General features: G+C 50.9%; 1 protein-coding gene across 1 annotated transcript in view; it reads left to right on the forward strand.

Moving 5' to 3' along the window:
- The window catches only part of Arhgap40 (Rho GTPase activating protein 40), a 32,627-nt gene extending 19,068 nt beyond the window's left edge, over positions 1-13,559 (forward strand). The window contains exons 7-15 of the mRNA XM_059258970.1: positions 1,845-1,936; positions 2,428-2,505; positions 2,869-3,028; positions 5,160-5,242; positions 6,502-6,705; positions 9,260-9,400; positions 10,083-10,252; positions 11,607-11,656; positions 12,960-13,559. Of these exons, the coding sequence (XP_059114953.1) occupies positions 1,845-1,936; positions 2,428-2,505; positions 2,869-3,028; positions 5,160-5,242; positions 6,502-6,705; positions 9,260-9,400; positions 10,083-10,252; positions 11,607-11,656; positions 12,960-13,051 (1,070 nt within the window). The 3' untranslated portion in view covers positions 13,052-13,559. The remainder of the gene's footprint in view (positions 1-1,844; positions 1,937-2,427; positions 2,506-2,868; positions 3,029-5,159; positions 5,243-6,501; positions 6,706-9,259; positions 9,401-10,082; positions 10,253-11,606; positions 11,657-12,959) is intronic.
- The last annotated feature ends 1,039 nt before the right edge of the window (positions 13,560-14,598 follow it).

Genomic DNA, 14,598 nt, shown 5'->3' on the forward strand with positions numbered 1-14,598 from the left:
GTTCTGTTTTTTTTTTTTTTTTTTATGACTCACCAAAGGTTTTCCACAGTGGTTACACCAGCTGGTGTTCCTACCAACAGTGTATTATATACAGGCTCATGTCCCAGGAGATCCTTGCCAGTATTGATTATCATTGATTAGTTTTGATGACAACTGTTCTGAATGGAAGACATGGAATCTCAGTACAGTTTCGATTTGCATTTCTCTGATAACTAAGGATATTGAACTTCCCCCCAAATATTTATTAGTTATTTGCATTCTAATTTTCAGAATTGTCTATTCAATTTGTTACCCTGTTATTGATTGTTCTTTATATACCCTAGATATTGATCCCTTGGCTTATGTATAGTTTGGCCACAGTTTTCTCTTGTTTTGTAGACTATTTAGCAATTGTTCCGTTTGCTGTACAGAAGGTTTTTTTTTTTTTAAATTTCATTTAGTCCCATCTGTTGATTCTTGGGTTGTGTTTTTGCTCTTGGGAGCCTTTCCAGAAAGTCTTTGCTTGTATCATCATCATCTTGAAGTATTTTCCCCTAACCATTTCAGAGTTTCAGGTCTTACATTAAGGTCTTTGGTACATTTTGAGTTTATTTGGGTGGAAATAATGGCTCTAGCTTCATCCTTCTAGATGTGAAGATCCAGTTTTCCTGACACCATGTGTTGAAGAGGCTTCCTTTCTCGGCCTTGTCAAAAGTCAGGTGGCCAGAGCTGTGTGGCTTTCTTCCTGGGTCCTGTGTTCTGCCCCACAGATCTGTGTCTGTTTTTCTGTCTCATGGTCTGTCACTATGGCTCTGTAGTATAGTTTAGACCAGGCACTGTGAGGCTTCCCGTGTGGCTCCTTCTGTTTGGGATTTTGATTTGGCCATTCAGAGTCTTTTGTGCTTCTATGTGAATTTAGGATTGCTTTTTCTAGTCCTGTGGAGAATGTCAGTGAAGTGTGGATAATCTGCAATACACCTCTTTTTACACTACTAATTCTGCCAATCTGTGAACACGGGAGGCCTTTCTGTCCTCTTACATCTTCCTCAATTTCTTCCTTCAGCGGTTTAAAGGAAATCATAGTTTTTAGCCATTGTACTATTTTTCTTCACATGGTCATACCATAACATATTTAACCATTTCTCTATTAGAGGACATGTATTACATCCATTTTTCCCTCTGTTACAAAGTGCAGCCATAGTTGTTATATCTACAGTTGGAATGTATCTAAGTTTAAAATAATTTTTTTGAGACAGAATCTCATAAAATGTAGCCTAGGCTGGTTTCTAGCTTTCTGTCCTCCTGCCTCAGCCTCCAGAGTGCTAGGATGACAGGCAGGAGCTATTGCGTCCCATTCATATTAAGTTCTGGGAATTTATTACCCTTTAATAGTGTATGTGCTCATCTCTCTGTCTCACTGTCAGAACTATGCACTGTTGTTTTTGTGAGGGTTTGTCAAAGACAAGGGGGTGATGGGTTAGAGAGGTGGAAGGAGGGGTCTCCAAGCAGAGAGGAGAAGGGCAGTGGAAGAGAGAATGGAAGAGAAGACAGTGGAGAGATTTGTCTGGGAACAGCCTTAAGCCAGGGTGGCTGAGACCCCTAGGCAGCTCTGCCCTGGCCTGTTGGCTCACACTGGGGAAGCAGGACTTTCCCTTTTAGTGCTTCCTTCCCCGGGGGAGATGGCTGCACTGGGGCATGCCTAATGTCACCATTGCTGGGCCCAGATGCTTCAGTTCCTCCCTTCCCTGGGATTTGGTCCTCCAGAGGAGTGAGTCTGATTACAGTGGCACAGCCAGGCTTGTGGGTGGAGCTGGGAGTCACTGCAGACCTTGAGATGCCCCCTCTGCTCCTCTGGCCTCCCGCAGACTCGGGCCTTTTTGGTGTGCCCCTTCACAGCCTGCTGGAAGCTGACCACAGAGTCTTCCCCAGCACCCAGGTCCCACTGCTCCTGCAAGCTGTAAGTTATCCCCGGCTTGGGCTTGCTCGGCCCTTGAAGGGCTGGCTCTGAGGAACATTTGGGAGATGCCTACCACAAGGGGAAGAGCCTGGGCTTTAGAGAAGGGGAGCTGGATTCAAATTCTGTCACTGGTATCTGCTGTCTCAGAGACCGGGGTGCAGTTGTGAACTCCTAGATCCTTCCTTTCAAAGTCTGTGAGCTGGGGTTTAACAACAGTCTTCTTTAGTTGAGGACTGAATGAGAACATGGCCCCGAAGCTCTCAGTAGAGTGCTTGGCTCACAGAAGTGGTTCAGGAAGCTCAGAAGGGCTGAGGACTTGGCTCAGGGGTAGAACACTTGTTCAACATGTACAAGACCCTGGTTCCGTCTTGTTGTTTGAAGGAACCCTTCTACCACTCTCCCCTTCCCGGTTTTCATGAGAGACAGACACACCCTGCTCGACCCGCTTGCCAGCAGCGGCTGGCTTGAGTAATGACCTCTTCCTCTGATAGTTGCTGTCCTGTTTGGAAAAAAGAGGGCTGGACACAGAAGGCATCCTCAGAGTTCCTGGATCCCAGGCCAGGGTCAAGGTAATGGCTGGCTTCTTCTACCTCTAAAGGCTGCTTCACTTCTCCACGCTTGGTGCTGTGTTTGGCTGGGAGAGAATCTGGGTCCTGGCTGGCCTGTGGCCTGCTTTTGGTGTGGTTGTGGGAGTCCAAGAGACAGGTAGGTGGCCAATAGAGCCATGGGCTCCAGGGTCACACTGCGAATGCCTATGGAATGGAGACTTGCATTCAATGGCTTGACTCAGGATGGGGTCCAGTCCTCATAGCAACCACGTCAGGAAGGTCCTGCGGTTGTCCCCACCTTGCAAGAGGACACTGAAGCCCAGACAGGGTGAGCAGCTTACGTGGGAGCTATAGGCAACTTCTTGGTGGCCCTCCTTTCTCTAGGGGTTGGAGCAAAAGCTGGAGCGAGACTTCTATGCTGGCCTCGTGAGCTGGGACAAGGTTCATCCCAACGACGCGTCCGACCTGCTCAAGAGGTTCCTCCGGAAGCTGCCGGCTCCTCTGCTCACAGCCGAGTACCTCCCAGCTTTTGCAGCCGTGCCCAGTGCGTGTGGCAGTCCCGTGCATGTGCAGGGGAGGGTTGTGGCAGTCCTGTGCATGTGCAAGAGAGGGTTGTGGCAGTCCCGTGCATGTGCAGGGGAGGGTTGTGGCAGTCCTGTGCATGTGCAAGAGAGGGTTGTGGTAGTCCCGTGCATGTGCAGGGGAGGGTTGTGGCAGTCCCGTGCATGTGCAGGGGATTGTGGGAGGTTGGGAGCTCCTGGCCTTGGTGAGGAGAAGGTGGAGAAGGGCAGTATGGCAGACTGTTCCACTTGTTCAGAAATGTCTGTCTCCTGGGGTCTGAAGCTGATGAGGCAGGAAGTGTGTTTGCATGTATGTGAGCATGTACATGTATGCACAGGCACCTGTGAGGTGGGTAATGGTACATGTGTCTGTCAGGTGTGTATATTGTACATGTGTGCATAGGGTGACAGGGGAGAAGATGAATAGGCTGGGGCTTTGGCAACTGGACCTGTTATCAGTCCTGACATTGTCAAGGGACTAGCTGACTTTAGTTCTTTTTCTTTTTTTGGGTGGGGGTTCGAGACAGGGTTTCTCTGTGTAGCTTTGGAGCCTGTCCTGGATCTCACTCTGTAGACCAGGCTGGCCTTGAACTCACAGAAATCCACCTGCCTCTGCCTCCTGAGTGCTGGGATTAAAGGCGTGCGCTGCCGCCGCCGCCGCCGCCGCCGCCGCCGCCGCCGCCGCCACCACCACCACCCGGCTAGTTCTTTTCCTAAAATGTTTATTACATCTTAAAAGTTTTGTGGGAAAGGAGCACATACCACAGCTTTCAGGAATCTGTTCTCTCCTTTTATCACGTGGTGCCCTGAGGTCTTGACATCCATGGGCTGGAGCGTATCAGGCTTACGCAACTGTGGACCCCTGTGTGTGTTGATCTTTCTGTCTGTGTGCACACAGCTCAGACCCTCCTGTTACACACACACACACATAGATTCCTCACTGGGGCTTCTTTAGAATCCTTCACGTACAAACCCGGGAAAGCCTGACAATGCCCACCTCTCCAAAAGCTTCAAGATGGGGCTGATGAGATGTATTAGTTAATAAATCACCACACAAGCATGGAGACTTAGTTCATGTCCCCAGCTAAAAGTCAAATGGAGCCACATACCTCTGCAACCCTCGCACAGGCAAGAGAACCTCGGGGGCTCACTGGCCAGCCTGCCTAGCCAATCAGTGAACTTCAGGCTCAGAGTGCTTCAAAAAGTAGGGTAGAGAGCAATTGATGAAGACCCCTCCCTGGGCTCGCTCTCTCTCTCTCTCTCTCTCTCTCTCTCTCTCTCTCTCTCTCTCTCTCTCTCTCTCTCTCTCGTTTACGCTATCTAAACTCCACCAACCACAACAGCAGGTTCTGAGTGTTCTTCCTCTCTCGCCTCTGTGTCTCCAGCCTCCTTTCAAAAACATACATCAAGCCAACCATCCCCAACACACTTGCAAAAGGACTTGGCTCCTTCCCAGATCCTGACCCACCTCCTCCTAGGCCCTCCCTCCCTCCCTGTAGTAAGACACCATGGAGGATACGCCTCCTCCTCAGCTTCTCTCCTCATCCTCCAAGCCTGCTGCTCTCTGACTAGAAAGAGTTTCCCACACACCAGTTCACTGCCACCTGCCCAAGTTCAAATGTTAGTGTTGCAGGAGACCCACTAAGACGACATGCAATGTGCTCTTCTGTAACTTCCACTGGAGACTCTGACCTCCAGCAACCAGCTTTTCCTTCCCAACCCTCATCTTGCAAAGGGTATCATGAAACCTTCCGTCCTGGACAGGTGGGCTATACATATTCCCTCCCAGGGATGACTTTCTGGCCCCTGGCATTCTTGACCCTGGGTCATAGTTCAGCCCAGTGTCTGTTTGGGCATGTATACAGACATACATGTGCATATGTAGGTATACATGCCTTGAGCGTGTGTGTTTGCGTTTCACTAACAAAGTGTGGCGAATGTCCTGACCAGCACTGGCTGGGCTTTTATCTGAGCATGCTGGCCAGGAAGCTGTGGCAAGCCTTGTGGGAAGGGGCCTGCTGGGCTTCCCAGCGCTGAATTTCTCCCAGGAAGAGGCTAGAGCAATGAGGGAGCATCCCTGAGCTGCTTCTCCCTCCCTTTGCCCCTCCTTCGCAGACATCCCCGACCTGAAGCAGCGCCTGCAGGCTCTCCACCTGCTAGTCCTCCTCCTGCCTGAACCCAACCGCAACACCTTGAAGGTAAGGGTGGCTTTTATGCCCTCTCTCAGCCCTCAGCCTCAGTGTTGGCTCTGAAGGTGCTCGTTCTGTTCACGCCTTCATGCCAGGTGTGGGTGTGATGACCACCCACGTAAGCAGTCCTTGTCCGAGGGTCTTCCCCAAAGAAAGCAAGAGAATTCTCAGAGCATACCTGATCCACAGGGTGCAAGCATCTTCCAGGGCAAGGGCACTGTGTGCTGAGAAGTCTGGTGAGCAGGGAAGAGATACATTAGTCTAGACCACTCTTCCCTGAGGACTCCTCCAAGGCTCACCAAGGCTGTGTTCATCTCAGAGTGGGGCTGGAGCAGTCAGCCTACCCCAAACTCAGCTGCTCACTGTCCTTTTCAGCTGTGGGAGGCACAGTATGGTGATGATGTTCTCTGGAGAGTCAGTTTGAGAAATGGTCCCCTTGTGTGATCTGGGAGTGGGTGCTGAGGGCTGAGCCTGGGAGCAGCCTTGGCTTGGCTCCAGGCTCCCCACCTCCTGGATGTCCTTGGGTTTGACTGATGGGTCAGCCAGGTGAGCCTGCATGGGGAGCAGGCGGGGGGTGGGGTGGCGGCTGGGGTCTTCATCTTGGAATTTCTACTCCCTTTTAGTCACAGGATGATGAAGTATTTTGTTTGATTGTTTTGGATGCGACAGGAGCTAGCACAGGAGAAATCATGGGGTAGAGGTTATGGCTCTCTGTAGGTGCTCAATGTATGTCTTCCCTCCCTCCCTCCCTCCCTCCCTCCCTCCCTCCCTCCCTCCCTCTTCCCCTTGCTTCCCCCTTTCCTTCATTCCCCCTTCCGTCCTTTTCCTCAGACTTTTCCTCTTCCTTTCTAATCATCTATTGTCTTTTCTTCGCCCATCTTCCTTCCTCTCTTTCCCATCCCCCATTCTTCCTTTCCTTCCCTTTCTTCTTTCTATCCGTGTATTGTCTTTCCATCTACCCATCTTTCCATCCATCCCTCTCTCCTCTTCATCTTTACTACGTGGCTCTTGGCACATTTTCTAAGCCAGATTCTTTCTCTGCACAATGGGTCCAACAGTAAAACTTCCTGTGTGGCCTCGCCGCTGAAGCATCAGTGAGCTGGCGAACCCCTGTGAGAGGCTAGCTGCTGGCCCGGGGAAACAAGGCATCACTAGGTGGTAGCTGTGATCCACCCCTTTCTGCCCAGACTCCTGTGAAGAAGGGCTGTTGTGGGCGGGAAGCACAGGGCTGTGCTGGAATTGGAGACAGGTTCTGTGCCCTTCCCTAGGCACTCTTGGAATTCCTCAGGAAAGTGGCAGCCCAGGAGCAGCACAACAAGATGACCTTGTGGAATGTTTCCACGGTGATGGCCCCCAACCTCTTCCTGCCCCGAGGGCGGCCTCCCAAGCTCCCCAAGGGTGAGAAGCAGCTGGCAGAGGGCGCAGCTGAAGTGGTGTGCATGATGGTGCAGTACCAGGACCTGCTTTGGACGGTGAGTGACGGCAGTGACAGCAAGCCCGGGGGCAGATTGTCCACGGTTTCCACCACCCTGCTCTACCCTGGTGCAGCTGCCCACTCGCTGCTATCATAGGCACCATGTTTCGTGCCGCTAGTCAGGGCTCTTCTTAGGACTCCACGGGACTCTGCAGAGGCCAATGCTTTCCTTCTCTGCATGCAGGTCTAAGGAGTCTGCATTTTCTTTCCTTACAACCATACCGCTCACCTCTCAGCTGATTCAGCCCTCCGTTTTCCCCTTCAGCCTAGTACCATGGATGTTCCCTAAGCAACAGCAAGAATGTCCCAGCTTTGAGGCTTGGGGGCATAAGGCCTGCCCAAGGGAGGTCAAAGCCAGATGTGAACACTAGGCCTGCCTCTGCCATGAGTGTCGCCCTGAAAGCGAGGAAAGAAGGGGGTGGGGGCACATGGAGGGCTGTGCTGGTCCTAGTCTGCTGAAGTTGGAGGTGAGACAGGAGCCCTGAGAAGATCCTTCTAGCACTCAGTATTCCCACCACACAGTCGGTACCACCCACAGGGGCAGCTCAGGCCACTTGCTCACTCTATTACTCTCCTATCCATCTGTCCACTTGTCCAAACATCTTTCACCCACATATCCGACTACTCATTTACCCATTTAGCAACCGTCTGCCTTCCCATTTGTCCAACCAATCCCCAGCTATCCCCACTCACCCATGTACCTACTAATCTAGCCATCTCCCTCTCTTCTTCTACCCATCATTCATGCACCTATCTACCCATTTATCCATCATCCACTAGTGAGTCATCCATCCATCTGTTATCCATCTACCTATCCACCCAACCATCTATCCCTCTGTCCACCCATTCGTCCATTATGTATGTACCTACATACTCATCCATCTATCCAGCCATTGCCTATTCAACCATGTACCCACCTACCTACCTACCATCTACTCATTTACCCACTATCCATCCATTTATATACTCATCCAAATACTCACCCACCTACCCATTCATCATCCTTTTACCCACATGCTCACCCATCTGTCATCCACCCATTCACTCACCCATCCATCCATCTACTCCACTCTGTCCACTCATATACCCATCCATCTCTCCCTCCCTTCATCCATGAATTAGATTTATCCCCCAGATCCCAGCAAATGCTCCCTTCTCTGAGTAGCCCCAGATCCTCTGTGTCCTGAACCAGCTGCTGTTTTAAATGCATCTGGGTTGGGGGTGGGTGCTACAGAGATAGCTCAGTGGTTAAGAGCACATACTGCTCTTCCAGAGGACCTGGGTTCCAGCACCCACATGGCAGCTCACAACTGTCTGTAACTCCAGTTCTAGGGGTTCCGATGCCCTCTTCAGCCCTCCATGGGCACCACATCATCAGGCACACACTTGGTGTACATACTTACATACATGCAAGCAAATCATGCAAATGTCCCCTGGGCTTCCCACCTCTGGGTTTTTGTTCAAGCCTTTCACTCAGCCTGGATGTTCCTTCCATTTCTCCAAAGGCAGAGCTTGATGCTCTCTGCTCATTCTTTAAGAGTGAGTTTAGGGTCAATTCTTCTGCTGAAAGTCTCCTACCACCACCACCACCCCAGACTCCCATAATTCCCTTTTCTCTGCATGCAACCTTCTGAAGTTATATTACTATTAAAACATAATGAATTACAATTTTTATTTTTTTAAAGTTTTTTTTTAAATCAGTATGAGTGTTTAGCCTGCATGTATGTAGGTGTACCACACATATTCCTGGTTCCTATCAAAAGAGGACTTCAAATCTCCCGGAACTGGAGTTATAGGTTGATGCTGGGGACAGGACCAGGTCATCTGGAAGAGCAGTGGGTGCTCTTAACTACAGTGCCACTTCTCTGGCTGCTACAGTTTTTCCTGTTATAGGGAGTTTTTTTGTTTGTTTGTTTGTTTGTTTTAAAGAGATTGCTTAAATATTAGATTTTTTGGGGGGGTAAGTTTCAGACAGCACAGCAGAATCAGAGAAATCTCCATTGCCTTCCCATGTGTATCATTATAATATGAAGTTCCTACACCTCATAGACTGTCACATCTCAGGAAGAGGGTCCCTGGACCCTGAAGTTTCTGCTAGAGTCTCCCTGTACCTCATAGACTGTCACACCTCAGGAAGAGGGTCCCTGGACCCTGAAGTCTCTGCTAGATTCTCCCTGCACAGTGGCTGAGCTGACCTGCAGGCCTCCAGGAACTCCCCCAGGCCCTCTGGCTGGGCTTCTCCCAGCGGGAGGCCAGCTCAGATGTATTTCGGGGGACACCCCTGTCCGGTGTGCTAATGAACAGCTCCCCACAAGCACAGCTTTGTCCAGAAGCCTCAGGGACTGCTCCATTCTCAATCCAACACTCCAGGGTCCTCTTTGGGACTAAACGTCTAACATCCATCCCGCCAAACTAATGCTCCGGTAGCCGCTTTGAGGACTCAGTTTGCAAGCTCTGTGCGGGAGGAGCCGTGGTGGCCGGAATGTGGCCTTGCTTGGCCGCTTGCCCCCAGCACCACAGCACCCGGCTGAGACATGATTCTTTCTGGCCAGGTTGCCTCTTTCTTGGTAGCCCAAGTGCGAAAACTGAATGACAGTAATGGCCGCCGTTCCCAGCTCTGTGATGGGGGCCTCAAGACGTGGCTGCGGAGGACACACGTAGACAGGGACAAGGCCGGGGACGGGCTTGAGGCGGTGAGTGCCCCCCACAGCAGGCGAATGGACAAACTGACCTAAGGTGGTGAAAAGGCTCCTGGTTGGGGGAGGGCATCCGGGTTTCTCATCATCCCTGACACCAAGCTGCCGGGTATAACCATCTGAGACCGCCAGGGGGCGCCAGAGCCGCATGGCAGAGGGGGAGCAGGTGGTGCTGGGTAACCAGGGAGGCTGCGGCTGAGGGGTGGGAAGCTGGCCTGGTGCGGGTGAGACCACCTACTTGGCCTTACTTTTAGAAGGCACTTTGTGTGCCTGGGTCGGGGGTCAGAAAGTGGATGGGGCCGCTTCGTGGGACAGGGATGTGGAAGAAGGAGTCTTTCCCGAGGAACACAGAGCAGGGTAGAGTCCTCAATACAGTCCCTTAGGAAAGTCGTGTGTGTGTGTGTGTGTGTGTGTGTGTGTGTGTGTGTGTGTGTGTGAGAGAGAGAGAGAGAGAGAGATGAGTGGGCATGAGCCTGGGTGTGCATGAACACATCTGTAGATAGCTTGCATGTGCTCCTGTGTGCATGCTTTCCCACACCTGGATGTATGTGTGGGTTTGCGTATGCACGTAGTGTGCATGTGAATACTGGTCCAAGCACACACACGTGTGTGTGTGGGGGTGTGAATTCCAGGGACGATAGAGGCATTCGTTCTTCATCCCCATCATCTCCATCTCCAGACTCCCAAAGTGGCAAAGATCCAGGTGACCTGGCCCAGCATGGATCTTCTGCAGGTGCCTCTGAACCCCAGCACCAGAGTGACCCACATCCTGAAGCTGTTCGCAGAGCGCCTCAACCCTGGGTCACAGCCTGAAGACGGCAGTGAGGACCCAGGCAGCATTCTCTCAGAGTAAGGGCCACTTCCCTGGGCCAGGAGCCTCCCTTCTACCCTGCAGGGTACTGGGAGGGCTCAGTCCCTTCCAGCTGAAGGCCATGAGGAGTTACACATGTCCTTGTCTGCTCCTGGCCTTCCTCTTTCTGTGGTGGTCACGATGGGGTCTCCAACCTTTTCAGAGCTTCTTGGCTCCAAATAACAGTGAAGAGGGTCCCCATTCATTACTGATTTTATTCATATCTAATAAGTGGCTACTATAGGTCAGACGCCAAGAGGAATGCTAAAATGGGAATGAAGGACTCAACAGAGGGACTGGAGAGACAGCTCAGTGGTTAAGAGCACTGGCTGCTGTTGGAAAGGACCGGAGTTCAGTTCCCAGCCTCCCAGGTCAGGCAGCTCACAAGCACCTGTAACTCTAACTACAGAGTACACGATGACTCTAGCTTTCACAGACACTCACACACATGTGCACACATGCCCCCCCATACTCATAATTAAAAATGAATATAAAAAAATAACCGAAGAGGTCCTGGCCTTACAGGCTCATACCACGTGGAAAAGACAGACGTAAATCGAGTAGCCATTACTGTCAAGTTAAAAACTGTATTAGCTTTTATAAGAAATTCAGGGAGCAGCATGAGTGTGCACTGAGATGCCTACTAAACTGAGGAGCAAACAAGGCTTCCAGGCACAGAAAATTGCCCGTGCAAAGGTGCTAAGGAAGCAAGAAGCAGCGTGGTCAAATGCATCAGTAAGACTGGTATGTGGGGTCATTCCCAGGCACAAGAAGTAGCCGGAGCCCTCGGGGCTTCCTTCATGGGATTGGCACAAAGACCCTCAGAGTGTCAGCCCTTACCAAGTGTCTGATCCAATTCCTTCAGATATGAATGAGAAAATGAAGTCCCAGAGAGGGGATAGGGCATGTCCAAAGCCGCAGAACAAGTCAGGGCAGATTCTGAAGCTGAATTTGGGATACCTATAATTACCATAAGATAATTATATACTTATATCATGGTAGCTATCACACATACCATACAATGCCCATATTCCACCTTGATGGACCCTCACAGTAGGATCCTCTTTCCATTCACCACCCTGATCTCATCCCTCTGAAGCCCATTTCTGATGCCTAGCTGGAAGGGACCTTGTGGCAGAGCATCTGGGGCTGATCTTTCCCAAGGACTACCTGGATGCCTCTCCCTGCCCCTGGCTGTTGGCCTCCTCCATCGGCTCCATTTCTCTCAGAACTGGAAGGGTCCATAAGCCCTTCCAACTGGGACTACAAATCCTTGAGGATGCCCCTTCCAGGCCTGGGGTGGTCTTGCCTTCTCCAGCAGAGCCCAGTGGATTTTTTCTCTCTGTCTTACAGCAACACAAAGCAGGCCAACTTCCTCGTCTATGAAGTTGGAGGGAATATTGGTAAGTTCCCCTGTGGGAAGTGAGTCCAAGGCCCAGGCTCCTAGGAGCTCTTTGACCTTGGAAGGTCAGAATGAGCCCTCCCCCTTTAGGCCTGTCTCCTGCAACTGGTAGAAACCTGCTGTAAGGGCCAAGGTGAGCATGGCTGAATTAGGAACTCTTCCTGCGTGGGCAGCTCTACACAGGGCTGACTCCTGGTTGGAAGAAGACTGACCAGTGTTTAGTGTAGCTAGAGTTTTCCTGCCTGGCCCATAGTCAGGACAAATCTCTCTCACCCGCCAGTCCTACAGCCACTCAGACCCAACCAAGTAAACACAGAGACTTATATTGCTTATAAACTGTATGGCCGTGCCAGGCTTCTTGCTAACTGTTCTTATACCTTAAATTAATCCATTTCTATAAATCTATACCTTGCCACATGACTTGTGGCTTACCGGCATCTTCACATGTTTCTTGTCATGGCAGCGGCTGACAGTATCTCCCACTCAGCCTTCCACTTCCCAGAATTCTCTTCTCTGTTTGTCCTACCTATCCTTCCTGCCTGGCTACTGGCCAATCAGTGTTTTATTTACTAACCAATCAGAGCAACATATTTGACATACAGAACATCCCACAGCAGTTTAGTGTGGAAGTTGTCAGTGTTACCACAGATGTCTCAAGGACACCCCAGGGAAGGGGAATCTCAGCCCTGCATGTGGGTGCCTTTAGGAACGCTGTAGGCTTACCAGCATCCGGCTCCAAGGGTCCTTGCTTTGCGAGAACCAGGGACAAGCACTGACCCTCAAACTTGGATGGGATACTAGAATCACCTCCAGGGCTGTGATGAAAAATGTCTGTGTCTTGTGGACTCATGTTTCTAAGTTCCTTCATGCACCAAAGCTGCTTGTCCAAGGACCAGACTACCCTTGGAGAGCCACTGGCCAAGAAAGGGAGACAAGACAAGGTCCAGGAGTTTGTGGTGGCTGAAAGACAGTCTTGTGTGTAAGGAGTGGAGGAGGCTCCTGGAGGCATTTCAGGAGCTTGCAGGATCCACCAGGGGGCTCTGGAACTCATGCCGCATGGCTGTATCAGCGGTGGAGGCTGATGGTCTTAGGCATCTCTGGTGTGGATGCCTGGGGAAGAGGGGTTAGATTTCCCAGCAAAGCATCTTCTACCAGCAGAAGTCACCTCAGAGAAAGGGGTAACTGCGAGCCTCAGCAAGGCTCCCACAGCTAGAGGGTGGTGCCTTGCCTGGAGAGAGGCTCTGGGCAAGATAACAGTCTTTTCCAGTCACATTCTGAATCTCTGGGATCCCTTCTGCCTACAGATGAACATTGCCTGGACCCAGATGCCTACCTCTTAGATTTGTACCGTGCCAACCCCCACGGTGAGTGGGTCATTAGACAGAGCCCCACCTAAGCCTTGAATCCCAAGAAACAGCCTGGAACACCCAGCCTGGGAGCAGAGCTCTTCACTTGGAAAGACTGGGTCTTCCTCCAAAGTCCTCCTTCCCAGGAAATACCTCTTCCATGCCAGACAGCACAAAGCTGAGTCTGCCCGTCACCATCTTCACCATGCACACAGAGCCCCAGAGGATGCCACCCAGAGCACCTGCACCTCCACAGGAGTTTGTCCACAATTTCCAGGCACAGGGGGAATGAAACTGTAGCACCTCTCTCGAGAACAGATGGGAATTTCCAGAAAATATTGCTTTAGAGGCAGCCCCACAGTGTGGAGTGGGAAATCACTGTGACCATGGACAACTGCTTGTCTTCTCTGAGACCCCCAAGATGCCATGGACAGTCCTAGGAGAACTGGACAGATGACAAACTTCCTTTCGCACTCCTGTGTCTTAAGTGCTGCCTTACGGAACCTTGTTTTATAGCATATTTAAGTTGCTTCAACATTAAACACACTTCTAGCTCAACATCACTTTCACTTTGTTCTCCCCAGCCTGGCTCATGGTGGGTGTTGTCTCTCTGGCAGCTGACTGGAGCTAGATGAAACACCTTGCTGTTTCTTCCATGGGCACTGGCTCCATCTTGAACATGCCCCATCCAGCAGGGCCAGGTGGTGCCATTAGAGCACTGGGGGCCGCTGAAGGAAGGAGGGCGAGGATGAGTCTCTGGCACTCCCAACACTTGTGATCCCAGTTATGTCTCTCTCCTGCCCAAGTCTGCCTTCTCCTCAGGGGAAGTGAAACCACATTCATTTGTCATTCATTCATTCATTCATTCATTTGTTCATTCAAATAATTTGTTCACTCAACATTGAATGTGTTGAGCCTCTAGTTTATACCAAGAGTTTTACAAACTCCATCTTCATGATAGTCCGGTGTTTCCACTGCAGCTCTTCTCAGTAGACTCTGAGACAGATTCAAGAGCAAGTAGTGCTCCTGGAAGCCTGGGGAATGAGCATATGAGAAGGAAGGGAAGACCACCATCAGAGGGTGCATTATCAAACAAGTTGCCACAATGGGCAGGTAGAGCTTAATTCTGTTGAGAGACCCTGAGAAACAATGCAGAAACTGTCCTTTTGAGTCACCTCATCCCAGGGGTGGAGAACAAGGGTGGTGGGTGCGTGGGGAGCAGAGGGAGAAAAGATTCAAGTCCAGGCTGCTCCTGACTGTGATGGGCATTGCTCCCTTGCACCTCCAGGCTGCCTGAGGGCCTTGCAGAGTGAGCTCTGACTGCCAAAGAGCTCTTGGCTAAAGATACAGATGCAGTTCAAAATGGTTACAGCACACTGACTCTGTAATACTGGAGGGATAGGAACGGCTTGGCACGGATAACAACTGCTTCACTCTGTGGCATGCTGATGGTGGTGGTAATAGTGGTTATGATGATAGTGGTGACAACAGGATAATGGTGATGTGGTGATGGTTGACGATATAGTGATGGTGGTGATGAGGGTGATGAACAGCTGGTAATAGTGATAATGGTGGTCACAATAGGATGATGGTGAGG

The sequence above is a fragment of the Peromyscus eremicus genome, chromosome 4 (genome assembly GCF_949786415.1).
Source record: "Peromyscus eremicus chromosome 4, PerEre_H2_v1, whole genome shotgun sequence".
In the NCBI taxonomy this organism is placed as follows: domain Eukaryota; kingdom Metazoa; phylum Chordata; class Mammalia; order Rodentia; family Cricetidae; genus Peromyscus; species Peromyscus eremicus.